At 37.2% G+C, this 26,268-nt stretch overlaps 3 protein-coding genes across 5 annotated transcripts in view; 2 read left to right on the top strand and 1 right to left on the bottom strand.

Annotated features, from left to right (window-relative positions):
• beta'COP (coatomer subunit beta') overlaps positions 1-19,947 on the bottom strand; it is a 56,560-nt gene extending 36,613 nt beyond the window's left edge. Inside the window, exons 1-9 of one of the 2 annotated variants that reach the window (XM_071677841.1) lie at positions 19,807-19,947; positions 13,688-13,846; positions 11,097-11,289; positions 8,978-9,126; positions 8,335-8,533; positions 7,033-7,223; positions 4,962-5,161; positions 3,808-4,007; positions 889-1,063 (exon numbers count right to left, since the gene is read on the bottom strand). In XM_071677841.1, coding sequence (XP_071533942.1) covers positions 889-1,063; positions 3,808-4,007; positions 4,962-5,161; positions 7,033-7,223; positions 8,335-8,533; positions 8,978-9,126; positions 11,097-11,289; positions 13,688-13,846; positions 19,807-19,815 — 1,475 coding nt within the window. In that variant the 5' untranslated portion in view covers positions 19,816-19,947. Of the gene's footprint in view, positions 1-888; positions 1,064-3,807; positions 4,008-4,961; positions 5,162-7,032; positions 7,224-8,334; positions 8,534-8,977; positions 9,127-11,096; positions 11,290-13,687; positions 13,847-15,994; positions 16,124-19,806 lie in introns of those variants that run through there. The other variant, XM_071677842.1, reaches the window with a different exon arrangement.
• Positions 19,948-20,468: 521 nt separating this feature from the next.
• LOC139757399 (transmembrane protein 107-like) overlaps positions 20,469-26,268 on the top strand; it is a 14,469-nt gene continuing 8,669 nt past the window's right edge. The window contains exon 1 of one of the 2 annotated variants that reach the window (XM_071677843.1): positions 20,469-20,606. The gene's annotated coding sequence lies outside the window, so the exon portion shown is untranslated. Of the gene's footprint in view, positions 20,607-25,941; positions 26,053-26,268 lie in introns of those variants that run through there. The other variant, XM_071677844.1, reaches the window with a different exon arrangement.
• Positions 20,703-21,323, top strand: LOC139757401 (thioredoxin domain-containing protein 17-like). Its single transcript, XM_071677845.1, has one exon. The coding sequence runs from the start codon at positions 20,806-20,808 to the stop codon at positions 21,181-21,183; it is 378 nt and encodes a 125-aa protein (XP_071533946.1). The 5' UTR covers positions 20,703-20,805; the 3' UTR covers positions 21,184-21,323.

Genomic DNA, 26,268 nt, shown 5'->3' with positions numbered 1-26,268 from the left:
ACCACATACAAATACTTGTTTCCTCATGTTTCTCATATGCATTTTTCAAAGTAAATTAGCTGATCCACACATACTTTACCAATTCTGACACCATACTGTTCATACCCAGTCTGATGCTCTGTGTATGCTACTACCCTTTCATTTATTACACTCACACACAATTCATGAGGTAAACTCAACAAACTTACAACTCTGCAATATGAACATTCATCTCCATCCCTCTCACTTTTATACAGTGGCACTTTACAAGCATTCCATCAATCCTTCACAACCTCACCATGATCCATACATACTTTGAAAATACTAACTAACCAATCAACAACACAGTTATCCCTTTTCTTAAGAAATTCAACTGCAATACCACCCACCTTGCACCATTTCATCATACAAAAGGCTTTCACCATCTCTGCTTTTAGCAAACCACTTGCCATAACTTTCTCACTTCACATACTGCCCTACTTATACATCCCACTTTTGCCACCCTACCATCAAACACACTCAGCTTCAGAGTACTCATTCTATCTCCCCAATTTGCTGATCCTTGCTCACCCCTTTTTTCAGAAGGATATGATATAAGCATGGAAGAGATCTTATGAAACAATAAAGACAGACTGAAAATATTCATCTCTCAGGAGCAGTTTGAAGTTTACCAGTGTTTGAAACCACAAAGTAGGGCTGTATACTGATTATGACAAAAGCAAAAATTCTCAATGGTAATGGGGCTAACAGCAATGTAAAGAAATTTCAATAAGAAATGGAAAAATTCCCAGAAAACCTTAGAAAAAGAAAAGGGACAATTCCCAGAAATCTTCAGTATTTGTTCTTCTTAGGGCAGTCTAGACCATATAACAAAGTATATTGACTCACATCTCTTGAGTACAAACTTACTTCAGAATGAAGTAGTTTTCATCAGTGGCGATGCAGACATAATCGCCATTCTCAGACCAGAACACCTGGCGTGGCTGGATCTCAATACGTCGAACCAATTCTTGAGTTTCCCAGTCATAAAATGCAAGACCCGTTGTACTTGAGCGGCATCCCAGAAGGTATCCACCATAAATACCTGTAAAAAATAATATAACGATCAAATATTTCTCCATTCTCAATGCAATATGGTTCATAAGATCCATAGCAATTACAACATCATTTACCCATATCAACCCAAAATACTAAAATAAACACTGTGTTAAAGTGAAAAGTGAATTTCCAAACTTATCTTAATGACCGACAAGGCAAGGGAAAACCATGCCCAAACAAGGCCATCTGAAGTGTAAGAAATTAATAAAAGAAGGATAAAGGGAAATTAATCTGGGCTCCAGAAGTGTTTGTTGACCTGATTCACGGTGGAAATTAAGTTTTATGAAGGGGAGGAAAGACGGGAGGAGGTAGAGATTTCCACAGCTCAGCTGTTCGTTGGGAGTAGAAGGCACTGTTGAAGCCAATCCTCAAGTACTCAGTCTATATACAAAAACTGTGGGAAGCAAAAGCCCTTTCTTAACAGTCCAAGTTGACACTTCGAGAAGTATTCTTTATCTGTGTTTGCCACTTAGTTTCTCGAGCTTTTTTTTCAAACTCTAATTCTATGGTAACCAAGACTTTTTTCAGAACTCTAATTCTATGGTAACCAAAACTGTCATATATCTATAGAGAAATATGCTGTCACCAAGGGCTATAAATCATATGAACCTCACTCCAATCAGTGCTACATCTCCATAAGCAACTCTTTCAAGACTGCTAGTTATGAGATAAATCAACATAAAAACACTCCATTGACATAAAATACTCTGACAGTAAGGATAAAAAAACAAATGCATAAACTTCCCACAAATCCCCTAAGTGTCGTAGAAGGCAACTGAAATGGGTGGGAGTGGGGCCTAGAAATCCTTCCCTCCAGTTTTTACTTTTACAAAAGAAGGAACAGAGAAGAGGGCCAAATCAGGATTTTCTCACCAAGGCTCAGTCCTCTGTTCTTGATGCTACCTTGCTAACACAGGAAATGGTGAATATGTTCCCATGATTGTTAAATTTGTTTATGGATGGGGTGGTTAGGGGAGGTAAATGAAAGTTTTGGAGAGGGGGTGAGTATGAAGTCTGTTGGGGTTGAAAGGTCCTGGGAAGCGAGTCAACTGTTGTCTGCCGATGATACAGCACTGCAGTTGGTGCCTGTGCTTGGAAAAGTGCGTGAAAGGAGAAAATTGAGAAATGCGAGTAAGAGCAAGGTTATTAAGTTCAGCAGGGTTAAGGGACAGGTTACTTGGGATTCAAGTCTGAATGAGTAAAATCGAAGAAAGTTCAGTGATTTAAATATCTGGGAGTGGACTTGGCAGCGAATGGAACCATGGAAGTGGAAGCGAGTCACCAGGTGGGGAGAGGGAGCAAAGGTTCTGGGAGTGATGAAGAATGTGTGAAGAGAATGTTATCTCTGAGGGCAAAAATGGGTATGTTTGAAGGAATTGTAGTTCCAACAATATCATATGGATGTGAGGCATGGGTTATAGAAACAGGGTCGTACAGAGGAGGGTGGATGTGTTGAAAATGAAATGTCTGGGGACAATATTTGTATGAGGAGGTTAGATTGAGTAAGTAATGAAAGGGTTAGAGATGCGAGGTAATAAAAAGTGTGGCTGAGAGAGCAGAAGAGGGTGTGTTGAAATGGTTAGGACATATGTATGAAATGAGTGAGAAAAAGTTGACAAAGGGGCTATATGTGTTACAGGTGGAGGGAACAAGGAGAAGCGGATGAACAAATTGGAGGCGGAAGGATGGAATGAAAAAGATTTTGAGCAATTGGGACCTGAGCATGCAGGAGGGTGATAGGCGTGCAGTGAAGAGGAAATTGGAACGATGTAGTATACCGGAGTCAACGTGCTGTCAATGTACTGAACCAGGGAATATATATGGATTTGGCAGCAGATGGAACCATGGAAGCAGAAGTGAGGCACAGGGTGGGGGAGGAGGTGAAAGTTCTGGGAGCTTTGAAAAATGTGTGGAAGGCAAGAACATTATCTCGGAAAGCAAAAATGGGCATGGTTGAAGGAACAGCGGTTCCAATCATTTCATATGGTTGCGAGGCGTGGGCTATAGAGTAGGTTTGTGTGGAGGAGGGTGCATGTGTTGGAAATGAGATGTTTGAGGACAATATGTGGTGTGAGGTGGTTTGATCGAGTAAGTAATGAAAGGGTAAAAGAGATGTGTGGTAATAAAAAGAGTGTGGTTGAGAGAGCAGAAGAGGGTGTTTTGAAATGGTTTGGTCACATGGAGAGAATGAGTGAGGAAAGATTGACAAAGAGGATATATGAGTCAGAGGTGGAGGAAACGAGAAGTGGGAGACCTTGGAGGAGGAAGAATGGAATGAAAAAGATTTTGAGCAATTAGGGCCTGAACATGCAGGAGGGTGAAAGGCATGCAAGGAATAGAGTGAACTGGAATGATGTGGTAATATATATATATATATTAGTGGATGGGTCTTTCTTTGTCTGGTACTAAGTGTACAAAAGAAATGAATTTCTGCTTTCCTTCATAAGATAATTAGTGAAATGAACAAAGGTTTCCACAGCATGAAGTATGCAAACGGACTTATTAGTTAGGAAGCATGAATATGCTAATATATACTGTTCACATGAAAACAAATGATAAAATGGGAACATGGTTTTCTTTGGTTTTGATCCAAGAATATGACAGACCATCAGGTGATACTGCAGTGGGAAAAAAAATTGAAAGAGAAACCCTTTCCTATTACATTAATTCCACAGGCAACCAATATCAACTAATCTGTTACAGAAATGGTTTTTATAGGATCATAATTACCTTCACAGCCAAAGTCAGGCTTGAAACACTTCTTTTCTTTGAAATTTTTGAAGAGCTTAACACTAAAGTTTGATTCTCGAATGGCATATTCAGAGGAGTCCAAAGCCCACACAAACTCTAGTGCTGGACCAAAGGCCTTGTTCCTTAGAGCCATAGCAGTGTAGATAATATACTCTCCATCACCACATACAACCACAAATCTGTATATAAGGGCATAAAGATAAACACTTAAAAGTATAATAAATTTCTGATACTTTCACAGAAAAATCAATGAAACTAGTAAAATCTTTACAAAATTACAGACACTGCATACACTATTACCTTGCAAACAAAAGGAAGACCTATACAAAACATTCCATTACCTCTGTCACAATACAACTTTCGTTCCTTCTGTATAACCTCAGCCCACTTCAAAAATGATTCTCTAACCTATGTCCTTTGCTTTTATCAAGCAATGTAATCTATCCATCTACATCTTCGATGCCAGTTCCCTTCAGGAACTCCCTCAAAGGGGTGGCCAAGGCAAAGGAGTCTCTTTATATGGTCAACTCCAGTGCTATTTCTCAGTCTATAATCTACTAAACAATGAAAAACTCTATCCCTGGTTCTTACCTAAAAATTCAGCTTCTTAACCAACCTTGAGTAAAATACAGTATCAAATGCACTCTGGGAATCAAAGAATACAAAGTATTTTGGAAAAACTACCTAACTGGGAGACTGCACATTCAAAGAAAGGATATTACATATCACAATTTCTTGAACTTACAAGATAGAATAAGCTCTGTCTTAGACTACAGAGACTGCATGAGAGTGAAATGAACATTGACACAAAACACTAACATTGGTTCTAGGGACAATCCCCATTTTAAATATAGTAAAACAAATAATTTGAGGTCATGTTATATCTGGAAAAATGTAGTCCAAAATACATGTAACAGTCATTTAGTCTAAAGCTGGCTGCTAAGAAAAGCCTTAATAGGATAGTGATTCAAAGGACTAAAAGACTTTTATGTTCACGAGCTGCAATGATTAAGAATTAAAGGAATGTGGCAGTGTAAAAAAAATCCATAAAAATGTCCCTTGAATTCAAAAGACTAAACACAGTTAAGGATAAACATAAAAAAATCAGTGCATGTTGAAAATACAATTCATACCTTCCATTAGGATTATGTGCAATGGTCTGGGGATATATGTCACACGACCCAAGGTCCTTAACTGCTAAAGGCAAACGCTCCCCATCCTGGATTTCTGCATCACCCATGGCTTTTAAGTTTGCCTGCTGGATTTCAGAATGTCGGGCCCATACAATTTTTCCACTAACATCCATTGACATTGCTGGTTCCTCACGCCCAAGCTGAAAAACAAGGGGAACAAAGTATTAAAAAAATAAACCATATAGTTCTGAAACTTGGGAGTGGGAGGCTGGAAATCCTCCCCTCTCATTTTTTAATTTTCCAAAGAGGAACAGAGAAGGGAGCCAAGTGAGGATATTCCCTCAAAGGCTTAGTCCGATGTTCTTAATGCCACCTCGCCAATGTGGGAAATGGCAAATAGTATGAAAAAAGAAAAAGTTCTGAAACTTATATCCTATTTAGGACTTTCCTATTATTAAGATGAATTTCAAAATATGGCTCCAGTTCATTAAGCATGATAGTTGAAAGCTTGAGAGCAGAGTCTTGCTAGGGGGAAAACTGGAAGTGTACTGACAGCTCTAGAGAAAGGAAAACATTCGTGTTGTGTACAACAACTCTGCATTAAGGATTCTTGTCCCTACTTTAATATATAAACATGAAACCTCTTTATAAATACTTCTGGATGAATCAGAAATACAAGCAGGGGTATCTGTAACTTACAGGGTACAGCTGAATTTAAAGGACAAAATTGAGGATTGAAGATGATGGCATGCCATGATAAATCATTAGAAAGGCACATGAATAAGTCTCATGGGATGATCTGGTCAGGTAAACTTATATAAGATGAAAGGTTGGTCAAAGAGATATACAGTAATGCAGTTAAGGTAAAAGTAAGAGAAGTAGGCCATGAAAGAAAATGATCGATACTGTGAGAGAACTGATTAAAGCGAGGGATATTTCAGGTATGGTTGCCACTAGAATAATTAGGGATCACACACAATGGAAACAGTTTGATTACAGTGGTGTTATAAATAGAGATCTCTGCCTGATTTGATAAACTAAGCATGCAAAGTGAAAGAGTAAGCACTTAAAAGTTTGTGGGGTATGGTTTCTGATGGGGGTTCTAGTTTCAGGGCAATTTACATATCAGCTAAAGGGTGGATGTGAGCCAATAAGGCCATTTCTTCATCTGTTCCTAGTGCTGTCTCACTGATGTGGGACATACCGAACACATCAGAAAAATTTTGTGTTAATTCATATTTCCCTTTAACATACTAGGCCTGGAATAAGGGTGTGTGTATGATAGTAGATTGTACATACCTGATCAACCCTATGGAACTGTGAATGCCATTAATGATATATTGATAGATGGCTTCAAATAAATATTTTTTGTAAAAGTCCAGAGAAAAACAGTGAAATGTGATGGTCTTTTATGTAGTCAATAAATCCAAAACTCAGGGAGAGCCTTGAGGAGTAGTGGACTCCATAATGGGCAAATAACAAAGCTGAATCTCAATTTTCTTTTTCTTTGTAATAGGTAGCTGAAAGACAATGATAAAAAGAGGGGAAAAAAGTTCAGAGATTTTATAATGGAAGCAGTACTTGTATGAGGAAAAAACTGGTATAAGAATGAAAGGTTTAAGTGTAATACTGTGATGGAAAAGTCTAACTGCACCAGGACAGTATAATGTTTTTATGGAGGGGTATTACATGAGATGACTTTCAGGCTGAGTGATTGTGATCAACAGCAGACACAATGTGGAAAAGAATAAGCAGTTTGATGCAAAAGATGCTCTTCTTTTAGCAAAGTCAGAGGAGCTGGGAAAAATGGTGGGTTGCTTTAATGATACTCATAAGAAGAGAAAGTAAATGGACAGACTGACAGGGAGACAGCAACAATGCTTTACCACTGTGAGCCTCATCATGTCAAGGGGGAAAAACCGGAGTGTGAATCTGTGATGCATTTACTGATGACTAAAACAATGACTAAAACAGGGAATATGTATCTGGAGATTTTGAAAGTCTGTAACTTTGGTAAGAAAACATCAAACAACCTTATCAACAACATATAAATGATATAATCTCAGCTTACCTTTACCATTACACTACCCTCATCATAACCGAAACAAACATTGTTGGATCCTTTGAGGGCACATATGCACCAAACACGGTCAAGCCCATAGTTGAGTGTGTTTTCTAGGCGATATGTGTTGGCGTGCCACACCCTTACAGTGCAGTCCTCCGAGCCAGTCAGAATGATGGGCAGCTCAGGATGGAATGACACTAATAAAAGAAAATTCAGTCAATCAATACCTTATCATATGGTGCCCTATCTACAATAAACTTAAACACCTAGGTCATAAGCAGTCTCTTTATATTCTCTTGCACACATCTCCCATTTCTCAAAACACTTCTAAGGACAGAAAGACACTAATAAAACGAAAACAGAGTCAAGCAGTACCTTCATATAGTATATGTTACCCTACATACAATAAATTAAAACACTTGGGTCATGAGAAATTTCTTCACATTCTTCCCTCCATACACAATCCATGTCTCAAAACATTGTTCCATTCAATGCTTTACCACAAAAAAGTGTTAAGTAGGATAAAAGGCAGCACTTTAAAAGCACACACAAGCAAATAATAACCACTGTAAAATAGGAAAGGAAAAGCATAGAAATCTTGAAATAAAGTAAGAAATATGCATATGAAACTCCAAAACCGTTTCATTTAACCTTCACTACCTCCACAAGTGTTGGTGCATGATTTCCAGTCTATGCGGGGTAAAGTGTTTTATGTTAATGCATGATATGTTGTTGGAATATTGTGGTAGGTGTGCATTTCTTTCAGGATGAATTTTGTGTAGATTTTCGGAACTTTCCTGCTTAATGGTGCGGCATGTGTGTAGCTGATATATGAGTAGTGTTTCACAAGTGACTGTTGTTCTTTGGGACAAAGAATGTCATTAGACTGGGTCAGATGTGATTCATATGTGGGAATGGAATGGTGGAGGAGGTATGGATCTTCTTTAACATGTGCCATACATATACATTTTTTTCATTTCTACTTGCAACATCAAGGACCTTCCTGCCCCAAACACGTCCATCTTACCCTAATGCTGCATACAGCACAGGTAGGGAGCTGCAGTAGGCCCATTAAGAAGGGTCATGTGGTAAATAATTAACTTTAACTGCATATGTCTAATGTAACAAGCTAAGGATGTCTACCAATATTACTCCCAGATTCAATATACATAACACAAAGAATATTTGTGCTCAAAACCCATTTAGAGAAGTCAGAACAAGTATTCATTCATACTGTACTAATGCACAAACCATGAAATTTAATCATCATATATCTAATAAACACTATTTCCCAGAACATGGATTTACCTGATGATACATTCTGCGAGTGTCCCTCTAGTGTCTGAACACAGGTTTTGTTCTGGTAGTCCCAGATTTTGACAAGACAGTCATCTGCACCTGATATAAGGTAAGGTTTGTCCCCACCATGGTAATAATCTACATAGTTTACTCCTCTCTGATGACCTTCCAAGGTAAAATTGGGCTGGGGGGACCCTAGCTGCCAGACCTGGTAAGGCAAAAGTAAGATTAGAACTACAGTACTTGAAAGATGCTTGTGACAATAAGAATCTGTCCTAATAATCTAATAAGGAATTTTTCTATCATAACTAGTCACATAAAAGAAAGATATACATAATGACAGGTACTTCCAAAGGAAACATTTTCATAATCCACTTTACTATTCTTTTTTGTTTGTAATTACTGTTCTATGCATGTCTAAAAATCCTAACGTGTCTTAAAATGTGAAAATCAATTACCCTTGACCAAAATTCTTTTAAAAACCCTGAAAGAGAGAAAGGAGCCTCATGTCTAGGGCACTACTACAATAAGGGCTGATAGCACTGCTTGAGAGGCAAAAAAGAATATTATAAAAGTAAGAAAGAGTTCCTTGACTCTGCAATGTCCCTAATAATATCATTTATACACAATGAAAAAAGTTCATGAAATTTACCTTCACAGTGCGGTCAAGTGAAGCTGAAGCAAAGGTGTTATTGTCCTTGGGGTTAATAACAATCTGCATCACATAGTGTGAGTGGCCTTCAAATACTTGCTGGCAAGACCATTTCTTGTCCCAATTCCACAGCTTGATTGTCATATCATCTAGGAGAAAAAGAGGAGAATTGATACTATAAAGCAGTGATTAAACATCATCATACACACACACACACGCTCACCCAACCAACCTGTCTCAGGATCCTCCTCTACAGTACTTCTGTATTATTCAAGGTGTCCGTGTACCTTTGTGGAATGAGCACATGGCAACTAAGTAATCAGTTTCTTCAGTATGGAAGTTGCACCCAAGACATGAAGGGTTTTGTGACATGCTGAAACAGCATTTGTACTTTTGGAAAGACAGGTGTTGTCCAAAGCTCAGACAAGAAATCGTAACTTGCACTTGCCAGGGAAGAGTAGTTTCAGATGGAAGTATGTCTTATGAGTTGGATGGGACAGTGTGTACTTTTAAGTCATTCCTGTGCATATATGTTTTGCATACACTAATAGTTGAGGGAGGTGGTATGGGATGGTTTGGGTGGGAGGGGTCTTGTGCTGTTACAAAGAAATGACTGTCACAAATATATTGCAGTGATAATGTACTGGAAGTAGTTTAAGGTGGATATGCTGAAGGATTCTTTTTCTTGACCAAATCTCATAAGCACAATGAGGACTTTGCTTTGTTTATGGCCTTTGTCCTGATTTATGTTTTGTTAGGAGTCACTGTCACATGTGATTCAAATGTGCTTGGCACAAATGTATATACATATATGGAAATCTCCATGACTGAAAATTACAACTTAATTGCATACTGATATGTGTATATATCATGCCATAAGGAAGGATACATCCTATGTCCGGTGATCTTGCTAAGTACACCATACATGTAACATTGTGCTACATTGATATGTATATAATTTTCTTCATATAAAAGCTCTTTCAAATGGCTAGACAAAAAATTATAATTTTATCATTTTACATTTACTGAAGTCTCACAGAATGAGCACACTAAATATCTTGAATTGCCACAGTTAGCAATTAAATAAGCATATACGAGGATGTCAAAAGATCAAGCCATTTTTGTACAATGGAAAATGTAAACATATTTGTGACTTGAGCTAAAAGCTGGTTACACTTTTTCATCCCCATATAAATATTAAAGACAGTGCTGCTTATTCATACAGAGAATGCTTACATCTTCACCAATCCTGTAGGTTACAGATATAAAAAAGTTATTATGTATAATTTGCTTTGTAGAAAGTGGTGCTGTGCCATAAGAGTCTGGAGAAGACCAAGAACATTTGAAGAATAAGTTGGGTTGTTTTTTCAATGAGTGCTCATTGATATTGAGAGCTGAAGTAAGGCACACAAGATTTGTAAACACACAAACAAATACATTAATGCTACAAACTGACATTTCAAAAAAAAAAAATATAATTGAATGGAAGATGACCCCAGATGCTGATTACTGTTTTATTCTATAGGGCACATCTAGATGAAGAAATACTGTGTATGCTGTAAACAAACAATGCAAAAATAAAAATGTGATGAAATTCCAAAGAGCAAAAGTGAGACAATAACTGAATTTCAAAGTAATGACACATTAGCAGGAAAATAAGAAAGAAAAGTCTGAACAACATATATCACAAGGAAGGGTCCTGAAATGGGGGGGATATATCAATGACCAAGGAAAAAAAATTCAATACACAGTTTCTGTTGATCTAATTGATATGGGAAAAGGAGTGGCATACATCTAAAGCCAAAAATTACAGCAAAGTATCAGTTTTTGAGAGGAGATCTTTTTATATGGGAAATTACTTTCTTTAACAATGATTTCAAGGCAGCAGAAAAGCTGAGCAAAAAACTCAAATCTTTAGTCATCCATATCAAAACAAATGCAGTATACGCACTTTATTCACATACAGTTGTAGTAATCAATATCGCACCTCTTCCAAGCTGGATCTCAGGTGCCTTAAGTAAGAGCATTCAAAATGTTGAAAGTTATAGGCCTGTCATTATGACACTACATAAATAAAAGGATACTCTACACTCTTCAGTCAAATATAAACTATACCTACCACTGCATGTCAAGATGAATGGCTGGGTTGGGTGAACTGCAATGCATCGGACATAGTCTGAATGAGCCTCAAACTGGTGCACACGCTCTAGGGTATTGTAATTGTATACACGTACTTGCATGTCATCTGAACCTGTGACAACCCAATTTTTGCGAGCCACAAACCTTGAAGCTCTCACAGGGAGATCGCAAACCTTAAAGGAGTAAATTTATAAGTATCTCATTAAATATAAGCAAACCTAAAATATCTCTCCAATTAAACTTCACTCCTATTCACGAGACTGATCAGGTACATCAAAGCCTCCTGGTTTGCTCATACACATCAACCTATTTCCAATCTGTTAAAGTGTGAAAAATGAATCTGCACACCAATAACAGCACTTTATTACTTTGCCGCTCCACTTTCACAGATGTGTCTCAAAATTTCTTCACACCACACATCCAGCTCTTACTATAACTATTCCATCATCCACTAACCACAGCTCTATTCAATTCATCCATTTGTAATACTGTTATGTTGTATCTTTCCTAACGTAAATTATGGTTTTACATCCATACATCAGAGGTAGGGTAAAGAAAAGCAGATCTCCAGTATGAACATTCACACTCTGAAACATCCAGCACATTTAAGAGTCCTGCTAAAGTGATGCACAAATTTTCAAAGCCTGAATTCTAGGGAAATATGCATTTACCTTATCTCTATTCCTGTTTGTTATGCCTTTACAATGACAACTAAAGAGCATCCACACCCTAGCACTTCAATGCAAATGCCAAAGTCTAGCTTATACTATAATACAACTGTTAATAACAGAGATGCTCTCACATCATGTAATAGGTAATTCTACATCTTTAGAGAGAACATTAGATACTTAACAGTATGGTGGAACCACAAAACCTTGATGCACATCCACATGCACTTCAAATTATCACATACTTTTCCATGTTTTCTTTTTCATTTCCTGCACCTTAATCATCAATCTAGCCATCATCCCACCTTTTGCATTCTTAAAGTAGATTACTGCTCTTTTCATCTCCTACCTTGTACTCTCTTCTTTTTTCTTAAATATAATTTGCTATCCCCTATCTCCCCCTTTTACCATCGTTTCCAAACAACCTTTTAAAGTACTTTCTCCATCTCCTTATATAATTCATCATTTATCAAAAGCACACTCCCAAACTTATTGGGTACACTCACACACTTTCCGATTTTTTCTATCTTCCAAATTATTGTCCTTTATATCCTCATACTTAACCAATCTATGAAAATGAATACACAATACACAGTCTTCATAATATCAGCCATCTAAATTCTGTTTCCATACATTCATGTCAAATTTGTTTCAATCCATATAAGTTAGCATACATTCTCTAGATTTCAAGCTATGATGATTAAACTTGAAAAACTGAAGTTTAATGCAAATCATTGTTGAACACATTCCCATCATTAAAAAGTACAGTAGATATACAGTAATAAACGTCAACTTAGTGCACAAACATAAAAATTGCGATATATTCATAAAGATGCACACACTCATAAGTTTCACTTAGCACACAAAACACTGGGTGAATTGGTGCGAGTAAACTTGACCACCCCAAGTCAATATGTGCAAAATAAAGAGATATTTGTGTATCAAGGCAGGAGATCTTCTTTCAAAAATGCTATTCTCAGCATTTATTAGCTTCTTGCTAATGTTCTCAATTGTTAGACAAGTTGAGAACATCAGCAAGAAACTGATAAATGCTGAACCAGCAGTCATGTTCAATGAAATAAAAAGACGTGGATACATAATGAAGTATACGTATTCCTTATATTTCTTATACACAACACACAAATAAAATGCAATAATGAACTAATTTTTTTCAGTAAACACCACAGACATACCTATGCTGACAGGATAAGAACAGATTGTGTATAAATAGAAAACTATTTCCAGTGGATAATCAAATGTGCCTCAGTAATTTCATAAACAACCATACAGGAATACATTTTAACACCGCCTTTAATGTGAATCTTTGTAATATGGAGAAATTAAATAATACTTGGACGATACTGTTCTCATGTTTTACATAAATAACAATACTTTACTAGAATAAATACTACTGTATGATTCATAAAAGCTTCTGGGAAACCATGCAAATAAATATACTTGAAATTCTGTTATACTTGAAATGATCTGTTGTTTAACCTACTGCAGTAATAAAACTTTTAAAGTGAGGAAAAATGTAATTTACTGATCGGCATCTTTCTTTCCTTTAGCCGTTAAGCAACTATTCCTTCAAAATGAGTAGTCAATATGCCAAAAAAATTCATTATAAGCCAGCACATTTGCCATATTCATTTGATATTTTTCCTGAAGTCTTCCTACAATGCTTTTGAAGCAACAAACACCAATTACAATGTAATGTCATGCAATTATGTATAATATACCCTAAGAGCATTGAAACATCATTCTTCAACAACATTAGCAACCCCTTACTCCATTTTTAAATGAATGTCAGAATATGGTTTGATCACATATAGACTCAGTGTTAACTGTACAAAGTGCCTAGTTGTTACACATTCTTAAAATCCCTTAACAGTTCTGCACTTACCTCAAAACTCTTGACAAGTTGCTGACTCTCAATGTTCCAAACATTAACATTACCATTGTAGAGTGATGCCAGCATCCATGGCTCTGTTGGATGCAGATCAACTGACTTTACACGGTCAGACCGCGCTGTCAGCTTCCGCTTCACGTCTAGACGCAGTGGCTATTTAAAGAAAAGTCTTTAATTCTAAAAATTCCACCAAACATACCACATAAATGTAAATCATGCTTATAAACAGCCTCCATTCATCCACTGAACTCATGACAATTTTTTTTTAAAACAATCACTGTTTCCTGCATCAGTAAGGTAGCACCAAGAACAGATAAAGAAAGGCTGCATCCCCTCATCCCCTTTAGCTGTCGTGTGTAATGCACCACGATACAGCTCTCTATCAACAACAAGGCCCTGCAGAGCTTTCTGTGGTTTACCCTGGACACTTTACATGCCCTGGTTCAGTCCACTGACAGCACGTCAACCCTAGTGTACCACACTGTTCTAATTGACTATGTCCTGTACACATCTTTCACTCTCCTGGATTTTCAGGACCCAACTGCCCAAAATCTTTTTCATTCCATCCCTCCATCTCCAATTTGGTCCACTTGTTCCCAACACTTCTAATACATCTTTCCTCTTTCTGAACCTTTCCTTAGTCATTCTCTCCATATGTCTACAAAATATTACATATAATTCCAATCAAATCTTCTGTACTGTGGGCTTTGTTTCAGACATTCTATAATATTCAAACATTCTTCTTTCAGTTTCCAACAAATTCATAAATGTAGAACTTAACATTCCATGATATAAATACACTAATACTAGTTTTTTTTTCTCTCTCTTTTTCCCCCAGTATGGTTGTACAGGGGTTTTTGAAAACACTAAATATAATGAGACTTCATTGTCTACCTACCAAGCTTTGACTTTATATTCGCAAGCAAAACACTTTTACTTCCTAGTGACTTTACATCAACCTAATAATGAATATATACATCTGCAACAATTTCATGTGCAACAAATCTATAATGTATAATACAGTACCTAAAAACATTAAGAGCAAAGAAACTTACATCAATCCTTTAATGGCTACACAAAACATTCAATGAATCCCTAAAACCTTTTCTTAATGTATGCTATCAGTACCGTAAGGACCATGACTTACATTTCATATATTATGGTGAAGGTCGGTTATCAATCCTTTGCGATTCTTTACATTTCATACATATTCACTTGATTCTCTGTATATAATCTAGCCCCACCTTCGCTCTAAAATTCAAAGCCTTCCGTACTTTCGTTAGGTGCCCAAATGACAAAATCATGCTGTACCTCGTTAAAATCACAGCAAAACTTGCATTTCCCCCAAAAAAGCTTAGCAACACCACGTATTAAAAATTACCAACAGCTCTGCATCACCATTTTTCAAAATATGAGGCAAAATGTTCGTTGATGAATATCTAATGCCGCTGAATCCATTTCAATGATATCGAAGCGATAAAATGCTTCTTGTTTTCAATCATGACAGTGGCCAAGGGATTCACATGGGGATATAGAGTTAAAGTGAAGGAAATCTAACCAGTTAATTAAAAAGACTAAAAAAATTACTTTAAAAAGTATATACTACATGAAACCAAAAATTATAAAAGCCAACATTCATCAAAAAGGGAGATACAAAACCCTATCATAAAAAAAAACAGTAAAACCCAAAAACTTCAAACGTACCAATTTTCTCAACGCTTTACCATAACGTGCAATCAGCCACGGAAATAAATACTCTCTCAGTCATAGTCTATCCACCAATAATTATACAAAGATATTGCTATTACCCATTTTATTAAATATACCTTAACTACAATAACTCAGGAATTCATTAATAGAATCAAAATGTCCCTGAAATGCTTCTTCTGACATCCACAGGCTCATTTCTTAAATGATTTTCATCAAATATCCCAGAAATAGATAATATGATGCAGTTTCTCAAAGGAATGGCTAATGTGAGAAGCTAAATATCAAAAACAGAACACAAGACCAAATACCCAAGATCACTGACCCAGTCTTTTCTAAATGCTGTGTGTGAGAACCTATGTATATCACCTAATTTTCGTATCTGATATCAGGTCACATCTAGGTGTCCAGTAGCAAAACTAAAGAATGAATATATGAAATAATAAAAGAGTTAAGTATTATAAGGACCGGGTCTTGATATGCCACACAGCGGTGTCATAGCAGAGTCTTAAATGAGTAATATAACCTCTACATCATCAGAACACAAGCTTAGAATTCCTATAAACGTGTATAACTATGTGGGAAAACGCTTACCATTGTGGCTTGTAAGTAAAGTAATGAAACACAAAGGTGGTGATGAGTTGATGAGACACAACAATTCCAGCTGGTCTTCCGACGTGTCAACTGGGGAGCGCATGCGTACTGCGGTGGTTCATATGGTAGTCGACCAAAGCTGCTCCGAACATCAAGGAACCACTAAATGAACCATGATTCGAACTTTTTTTTTATCATTACTATCATTTCCTCGCGATATTATCATCAAAACTTAAGAATTAAAACAATTTTAACACTATATAAGGATTTGCATGCAAGATAAGAGGTATTGCATGACTTTGTAAACCTCCTAAAGGAACAGAAAGCTAAGATATATAAGTATTTACGAGTTTTATTGATATACTATCATTTCTTCGCGATATTATCATCAAAAATTAAGAATTAAAACAATTTTAACACTATATAAGGTTTTGCATGCAAGATAAGAGGTATTGCATGACTTTGTAAACCTCCTAAAGGAATAGAAAGCTAAGATATATATGTATTTTACGAGTTTTATTGATATACTATCATTTCTTCGCGATATTATCATCAAAACTTAAGAATTAAAACAATTTTAACACTGTATAAGGATTTGCATCCAAGATAAGAGGTATTGCATGACTATGTAAACCTCCTAAAGGAATAGAAAGCTAACATATATAAGTATTTTACGACTGTTTTATTGATATACTATCATTTCTTCGCGATATTATCATCAAAACTTAAGAATTAAAACAATTTTAACACTATATAAGGATTTGCATCCAAGATAAGAGGTATTGCATGACTGTAAACCTCCTAAAGGAATAGAAAGCTAAGATATATAAGTATTTTACGACTGTTTTATTGATATACTATCATTTCTTCGCGATATTATCATCAAAACTTAGGAATTAAAACAATTCTAACACTATAAGGATTTGCATCCAAGATAAGAGGTATTGTATGACTATGTAAACCTCAGGTCCTAAAGGAATAGAAAGCTAAGATATATAAGTATTTTACGACTGTTTTATTGATATACTATCATTTCTTCGCGATATTATCATCAAAACTTAAGAATTAAAACAATTTTAACACTATATAAGGATTTGCATCCAAGATAAGAGGTATTGTATGACTTTGTAAACCTCCTAAAGGAATAGAAAGCTAAGATATATAAGTATTTTACGACTGTTTTATTGATATACCATTTAGCTCAAAGAACTTGAGTTTCAAACGTCATGCTCTGTATGAGATTATCTTTAATGGATGAGAATGCTTGACATTCTTCTAATAACTGAAAATATAGTAAGTTTAGATTCTTGTTCAATCAGACATTTCTGAGACACCAGCGATACTGTAATTCAATCATACAGTTTCAAGTCATTCATTATAGTTTAAGTTACGTATCATCCATGTTAAGAGTACGTAAACAGAAACAATATCAATAAACAGATTCCTGAAATCAATACAGCATATCTACAACTCTCGTCCTTCCATCATCAATATGATTATATGCAAAAGAGATGTAGCTACATTGGTTTTCTTTATCAGCTATTAGTTAATATTTCGTTAATAACGTTTAAATGTTTCAGACGAGTTACAAAAACATTTCTGTGATAAGTGAAAAAATAGGAAACTGGAAATGAGTAAAGGTTTAGGGTATTATAGTACGGTAATAGTGAATGGTGGGTATATAAATACCACACAGGATAAAGATGGAACGGAAGAAAATGCTATGATTAACTTACTTGGTCGAGAGTTTAAACTACTACTGATTTCGGCTAAAAAGTAACCTGTTGCGAATATTATATAAGGTTGCTGGTATGAGGATAAAAAAGTGTCAGGGCGGATACAAGGGACACATGAGGCATGAGACTACAAGTAGTAGTCTAAATGAAAATACAGAGGTTTAAACATGAAAATATGCACTATAAAAAAACAAAAACAAGAGGGGCAAAGGATAATAGAATGTTATACTCAAAAACGAGGAAAGTATTTGCAAAATTGTTAAATGGAGATGCAAAAGTTCAAAGTAAAATGAAAGATATTCAGAGCTTGATAGGCTATAGACAACGGGTTTTTAAGCGTTATCAGGGGATATGGTTATAATAATATAATGTGACATATAGACCAATTACGAAGTTGAAAAAAAAAATGATCGTGATGAGATCTAGTCTGAGCAATATCGTAGTTTCCAAATCTACATGATGACAGAAGTAGCAAGATGTATAGTTGAGGAATGAAGACATTCAGTATAAGCAGGTAAAAAAAAAATATATATATGAATGGTGAAACAGACACTTATGAAGACGTGACACGTTATTTCATTTACATTAAAAAAAACATTATATGTAAGAATACACGAGATGGGGGGGACTTGGATTCGAGATATACAAGTGTTCCTCCTTGTCTGTAGACGAAATAGCAAGCCATCGCAATCTTCCACACGAGACACTGCTCCCTTTAGCAAAGACGCCTGATGGTGCTGTGTGATGAGATGTCTTTTTTTTTCCATACTCACTAACGTGTGGCTATCATCCAAACAGACAGTTAGCCACAGAGGAAATATTTCCTTTTCCTCCGTGTGAGAGAACAGGTCAGCAGAGAATTATGGAAAGTTCGAGATGGGATCGTCGACAATGGACGGTTATGTGCTCATCATGGACAACTACTTTACCCTTCTACTGCATGACGGGGTCACGGTGGTGATGGATGGAGATGGGAATCATGTATGACGTAAGAATGTGTGTGTGTGTGTGTGTGTGTGTGTGTGTAACGTTCACCTCTGCTTCGAGGGGCTGCCGGGGTCAGGTCATGCAAGATACGCGGAATGCAGACAGCAACAGATCACTGGATCCATTCGAGGCTGTTTGTGGACGAGGAAGAAGTCAGAAATTTTTGAGATCAGTGTTGTAAGAGTGGAAAAACGTAAATATTTCAATGATGGTACGGTATATTTAGGGAAAGATGATGCAAATGAATCTCTACAGCGTCGTGTAGTGTAGTCGTTCAAAATGGCCACGACCAACTTGTCATAGGCCGAGTAGATAATGGATGTAGGTCATCATGGATTACACACCTGACACAAGTTTTTTTTTTTTTTTTTTAATCTCCATGGCATATCTTGTCATCCCGTGGCAAAGAAAACGAGAATCTCAATACCACAGCCTCCATCGAAGTCAGTGTGGCGCTGCAGAAGGGCGTATCCCACATTTTTTCAGACGGAAAGCGTCCATCTGCAACACTGCAGGAAGGGCGAGATCGAGGTGGGAGAGAAACCTAACCTAACCTAACCTGAGGCTGCGTTTACACCATTGTCATGCCTCGCCATTTCAATTCACATAAATTTTAATGTATTTTGCAAAAAACCAGGAGAATCAAGGCACAGAGTTTGGTCATGTATACAGCTAGACCCATTCTTGTTTCGTAAATGATCCCAGTGTCCATTGTGGTATGAATAACATGAACATGCAGGTGAATGACAAAATAAATTGTTACGACTCGTCCTATATATGACCCTAGTGATCAGTGCCAGGTCGCCATCTGTGGCTGGTGGAAAGATAATGTTGCTGCATTGAAATGTACAGGTAAGACCATACAAGTAATTAGTAATCTACACTTTTACACATCAATATACAAAGATTTCAAGTAAGTTTCCTCACTGTTTATTAAGTAGACATTAAATAACGGTGTAATATCGGGTAGACATTGGACTATTCCCTTTGCTCTCGAACTCCCGCCATTTTTTTTACCCAAGGAATCTCCAAGAATCGACCTTACTCATTTCCTACAAGTCACGGAGTACTGAAAATCTATTTACATACCTGGTACATAGTCACGGCAGACTAAAGACAGTTAATGATGCTGAAGGAAGGCGAATTAGCACCGGCCATGCAGGTCATCAGGCTGTGGGGATGGGCGGGCATCAAGGATTTGCGTCCTGGCCATTAAGCCATATCTTGTGCCACTGTCAGCGTACTTACACCACTCCTTGCTCCTCCACGCTGCGCTATGGAGAAGGTGCTTCAATGAAGACGATGGTGAAGACGTGACACGTCAGTTTAAGCACAAATGAGTAAGATATATTCGTGAGTTGCGGGGGAGGGTGTCAACTTGCGAGATCTTCCCGCTCCAGAGGGCGCCAGGCCCGAGACGCGCGTTCACACACAAGGGAAATAATTGCAATAACTCACTTTATTAATTATCATATGCAGAGATACATAATAATACTTATTTAGAATTGAAAGGGTGTAGATATTAATGTCAAAGCACTCGATATAAAAAGCTGGGTATAGTACACTCGGCAAGAAATATGTCTATCTTTTAATATATATGACTAAAAGTGATATCAAATTAATTCTAATGCATATAATAATTTTCCACATCTTTACACTTCTTCTGAAGTTATGGTGATGCTCTCAAGAAAATAATAATTGAGTTGGATGATACTCGAAGCTTCCGAGCCCAACCGTCAGTCGTTTCAAAACTCGGGTGAAGCTTCACGGATGCCTCGTCTCCGTGGCCGATATAAACAATTATGAGAGGATGCTGAGGACAAAATGAACGAATACCTACCTGAATATTCACCAGGTGATGTGGGCAGGTCATCCTCATCGAATAAAAGGTAAGTTTAAATATACATTGATGTTCAGGGAGATGATGCCATTGGGATGAGGACGTGCGTTTGCTCTTGTTCGCGGGAGAATCATTTATCTTATCACTTGTCGTGCCTTTTGCAAGGGGAAACACCCCCTTGACAACGTGATCTCGCAAAGGGATAGAGATATTTAGACTTTGAGCATCATCGCACTGTCTTGGCCAAAATGGTGCAGAAGTTTGAGGTTGAGGGTTTTGATGCCTTCGTGGAGCAGGTCGATTCCTTCAAGTCGTCTGGCAAACCCATCTTCGTCCTGTTTTCCGGCTCGAAGGATGCCCAGGGGAAGAGCTGGTGTCCTGACTGTGTGACGGCAGAGCCAGTGGTCAAAGGGGCCCTGGACAAAGCCCCTGGGGATGCTGTCTTCATCTACGTTGGGGTAGGAGGCCGGAATTTCTGGAAGGACCCCAAGTGTGTGTTCCGGACTGACCCCCGCACCAAGCTGAGGTCAGTCCCGACCCTAATGAAGTTCGGGAGTCCACAGAGGCTGGAGGAAGAGCAGTGTGCCAAGGCTGATGTGGTGGAGATGCTGTTTGAAGACGCATAGCCACTTCAATGAACTTGATTTCACTATTTTTTTTCCGCTTTGAGAAGTGTGATATTTCTCAGGGTTATTTTGTCCTATTTCTGTCTATACTGTATTAGATTTCCTCAGGATAAACTATCTGACATAAATTTTACCTTAAAACCTCTTGATTTGTGATATTTGGCATTCTTCAGTGTGTAAATCTTAGTATAGAAAATGTGATTGAGGTCTTGGGAATCATTCCTGAGCACTAAAATGTATATGATTACGTACACATTATTGTCCGTTTCCATATGTGATACCATTTACATCCATAATTCCTTATCAATGTTGATTTTAAACCTTTGCAGATATAGATTCTCCGTGAGAGCGATGTAAAATGAATTTCAGAATGTATCAAGCCTGTTTTATATATATATTTTTTGAGTGATCATGAATGGATTTATTATGTATAAGGGAATATTAGTTTATTGAATGGCTAGAACATCTCTAATGTAGAAAATATATGATACACTTACTCAGGTGTTCAATAATGAATTAGATGGACATAATTATTGTTTGTAGCAAAGTAAAAATTCATAAGAACATAATTATGATACCGCGAGAGGCTCATTGGCCCATGCTAGGCAGGTCCCAAGTCTGTCATATACTGTCACGATAGCGATATCTTTATACATAGAGACATTTTGTGTTGTATTATAACATTTTTTTTAGAAAATGTGTAAAATTAATTTTTTTTTGGGTTGGTTATTGATACTTAGCCGAATTACTCAATCCCAGATTGAAATCATGTAGCCGATTCTACCATTTTCATTTAAGAGATGCAGCAATGCGGAGAATGAAAAATACTTTTTTATTTTTGTTCTGTTTTTGTTAAGAACTATTTGGGATGAGTGTATTCATCATCATCTGCGTATGACTTGCCAGACATATGTGAAAAACTTTATTCCTAAATATAGTGTGAAACGGAATGGTCTTCAGTTGTCTTTTTTCCGTCCTAAGTTGATACTACATAATGTCAAATGTCCTGGCTTAGATATGATGACTAGATTGTAAGTAGTAAAAAGATGCATTGCTTGATTGGCCATAGATTATATTTTTGAGTTTTGCACCCATACCAGATACGATTTTCCTATTGCATTTTCTAATATATATATTTCATTTATTATACTTTATTATTAAAATATCCACCACCCTCCCCCACAAAGCTTTGAGGTGTTATATAAGTAAAGGAACATATTTGTACTCATCATATCATTGAGATGGCAAATTTTGTAAGAATTGGGAATATAAAGGACTATCATAGACCACTTTATGCTTATCGAGGAAACAGCTCTTCTATTGAACAATCAGAATTTTGACTGTGAATATACTCTTAGCTCGTATTTTCTTGTAGGGGTTATGTTGGCCTGTGGGCTCTTGCGTCCAACTATTTTGTCGACCAGTGACCAAATCCAACAGCATAGGCTGGTTAACTCTTGTGTCTCATTTTAGCAATTAGTGCCTCGCCATTAACAGGCCACTGGCAAAGGGCAACTTTTGCGCAGTGTTTTCAGAGGGTCTTGCTGACTATTTCTATCTAATGCTCTAACCTACTACTACTACTTAACGCTCCTACCTCCAGCTTTTACTTAATGTTTCTACTTAATGCTCCTGTCTCTTATTCCATCCTACCGCTTCTAATCTGTTGTTCCAACCATTTGGCTATACATATGGCTAGAGTTACACAGAATGAGTAGTTAGTGCTTCACCATTAACAGGCCACTGGCAAAGGGCAACTTTTGCGCAGTGCTTTCAGAGTCTCTTACTGACTATTTCTATCTAATGTTCTAACCTACTACTACTACTTAATGCTCCTACTTCCAGCTTTTACTTAATGTTTCTACTTAATGATCCTGTCTCTTATTCCATCCTACCACTTCTAATCTGTTGTTCCAACCATTTGGCTATAGGTATGGCTAGAATTACATAGAATGAGTTGAGCAAGTGTTCCCCCACACACGCACACACACACACACCAGAGGTACATGAGATTTTATGATGAGTTACTAGAAATTTTTCATGAGCAAGATTCTATCACAGCAGGAGATTTTAACATACCAGTATCTAAATGGGGATAATCCCTTTTAAGGACTTCCAGGCATGGACTCTACCTAAATTACTAGATAGTGCCCTAATCCAATTAGTCAAGAATGCTACTTGTGATGTGAATACATTAGATTTAGTTTTAATTACAAATGAGGATCTCATTGATATAATGATGAAGTTGGAGAAAAAATTGGTGTTTGTGATCCCTGGTAAATTACTTTTGAGGTTGCTTTCAGATAGTGAAATAAGCAAGGCTTATGGTACTGATGGCATCCATCCTCATGAACTGAAAGAGTGTTCCTCTTAACTTGTACATGTGCCTGCTGTTCTTGTTCAATTTCTGTTTAAGAACTAATTTTCGTGGAATTATGCATCAATGCATCCCATCCCTAAGAAGGATGACCATTCTTCCTCCCTCTATCATCCTGTTGCTTTGACATCGTCCATTTCCAAAGTCTTTGACTCCCTCCTCAACTTTCATATCTTTAGCCATCTTGAATCTTGCAGTATTCTCTGTGATGACTAGTATGGCTTCTGTAAGGCAAGATCTACTGGTGGTATTCTTTCCCATCTCACTATGGTCTGGTCTTCATCCCTGAAAGATTTTGGGGTGTCTCATGTAGTTGCCCTTGACACATAAAAAAGAAAAAGCATCAGGGTCTCATCTTTAAGCCTCCCTGTTTTTGCTTCCATGCCTTACTTTGATCCCACACATCTAGCTTCCCCTCTGGCTGATCTATCTCTGTGGTTGTTGACAGATCAGAGCCCCCCTACCCTAATCAACAGCAGTGTCCTTCAACGTTCTGTCTTGTCCCCTACACTTTTTCTCCTTTTTATCAAAGATTTTCTCTCTTCCACAAATAACTAAGTGCACTCATATGTTGATGACTCAACACTGCTTTCCTCCACATCCTTCAATTCTGCTGATCATTCTCTCATCTGGTCTGCATCTCGTCTCGACACAACTTTCAATAAACTCAAACTTGTGCAGGACATCTCAGCAGGATAGATGAAATCTAGTTAAGTTTAATACCTTCAAGACCCAGTTTCTACCCATCTCTTGTGTTTCCGTTGATAGTTCTGTAATTCTACCTATCAACTCAATGAGCATACTTGGTATTACTACAATGTCCTCTCTTGGAAACCTCACATTATGGGAATAGCTAAGTCTTCCACTAAGAAACTGAGTGTCCTCTTTAGATGACGAAATTTCCTTTCTTCTGAATAGTTGCTCCATTTATACAAGGATTAATTTGTCCTTATTTAGAGTACAACTTTAACATCTGGGATGGTTCTAGCCCTGCATCCTTACTTAACAGAGTCAAGTCAAAAGCAGTCTGACATAAACTTTCCCAAGCTAACCTCAATACTTTGACCTGCTCGCCCAATGCCACAATATTGGTTCTCCTTCCATCTTTTATAGGTATTACATACTTTGGTTTTTGCCCCTGAGTGCTGGATGCTTGTGTTCCAACCACTAGCTAGAGCACAAGGTACTTGGCAAGCAGCTGCATAACATGACTGCTGTTTGGCCATTGGCAACTCAAGGGTGAGTTGTTCTGATGCCTGAATCTTTCCTTACACCTTGAGGCTTTAGAACTCTACCTTCTTGTGTCTTTCCCAATAACTATGACCTGGCACATTGAAAAGGTTTTTCACTTCAAAATTTGTAAATACTTTTTCTTGTTTCTTCTTTTTTCTCTTTCATAACCCTCTATATTTCAATTAAGGCCCAGCCTTAAAGTAAACTTTTGTCCGTGACTGGAGTCTCCCAACATAAAGAGAGAGAGAAAAAAAAAAAAAAGAAAAGCCAAAGATTTACTTTTCCACTTCTTGACTCAATAAACATATTTAGTATTACTGTAACATCTACTCTTTCTTGAAAACCCCACTAACAGAAATAGCTAAGTCTGACTCTGAGAAACTGGGAGTCCTGTTTAGGTGTTGAAATTTCTTTTCTTCTGAACAGTAGCTTTGTTTATACAAAAGATTGATTCATCCAAGGAGTACTGCTCTGGTTCTAGCTGTGCATCCATGTTTGACAGAGTTGTCGAAAGCAGTCAGACTTAAAAACTCTCCCAAGCTAACTTCAGTACTTAACACACTTGTCGTACACTGCAATGTTAGATCACTTTCCCTCTTCTATAGGTATTACTTTGGTTTCTGTTCTTGAGTGCTGGCCGCTTGTGTGCTCCCACCACTAGTTTGGCCACATGATACTCAGCAAGTTGTTGCATCACATTACTATGTGGCCACTGACATCTCAAGGGTTGGCCATTTTGACAACAGTTTCTTTCCCTACATCTTGAAGCTTTGGAATTCTCTGCCCTCCCATGTTTTTCACAATAACTATGACTTGGGACATAAAAGAAAGGTTTTTCACATCCTTCAAAATTTGTAAATACTTTTCTTTTTTTCCCTTTCATAACTTGCCCTATATTTCAATAGAGTTTTGTTGTGGACTGAAGCCTCCAATGGGGATAAAAACCACTTTTCTCCTCTTGACTCGATAAACATACTTGGTTTTATTGTAACATCCACTCTTTCTTGGGTATCCCAAATAATGGAAATATCTAAGTCTGCCTCCAAGAAACTGCGAGTCCTGTTTAGATGCTGAAATTTCTTTTCTTTTGAGCAGTTGCTGTGATTATACAGACTGATTCTTCCTTCTGCCCCGATGTTTATATAAAGTGATTCTTCCTAGAACAGAGTACTGCTCACACATCTGGGATGGTTCTATCTCTGCATCCTCACTTGTTGAAGTTCAGTGAAAAACATCTCTTAACTCATCCTCTTCTAAAGGTATAACTTTGGTTTTTGCTCCCAAGAGATGGTGGCTTGTGTGACCCCTTCATTAGCTAAAACAAGGTGCAGTGTCATGTGATTACAGTGCGTCCTGTAGTAAATATCAATATTAAAATTCATTTGCCACTTAGGAACTCAGTTTATCCGTTTGTGTATGTTAGGTGGAAGCTGGTGACGTTCAGTTTAATTTGAAGATTTATTTCCCAGCTTTGT

This window comes from Panulirus ornatus, chromosome 26 (assembly GCF_036320965.1).
Source record: "Panulirus ornatus isolate Po-2019 chromosome 26, ASM3632096v1, whole genome shotgun sequence".
In the NCBI taxonomy this organism is placed as follows: Eukaryota; Metazoa; Arthropoda; class Malacostraca; order Decapoda; family Palinuridae; genus Panulirus; species Panulirus ornatus.
Note: the sequence above shows the minus strand (reverse complement) of the source record. Positions and strands in the feature narration are given on the sequence as shown.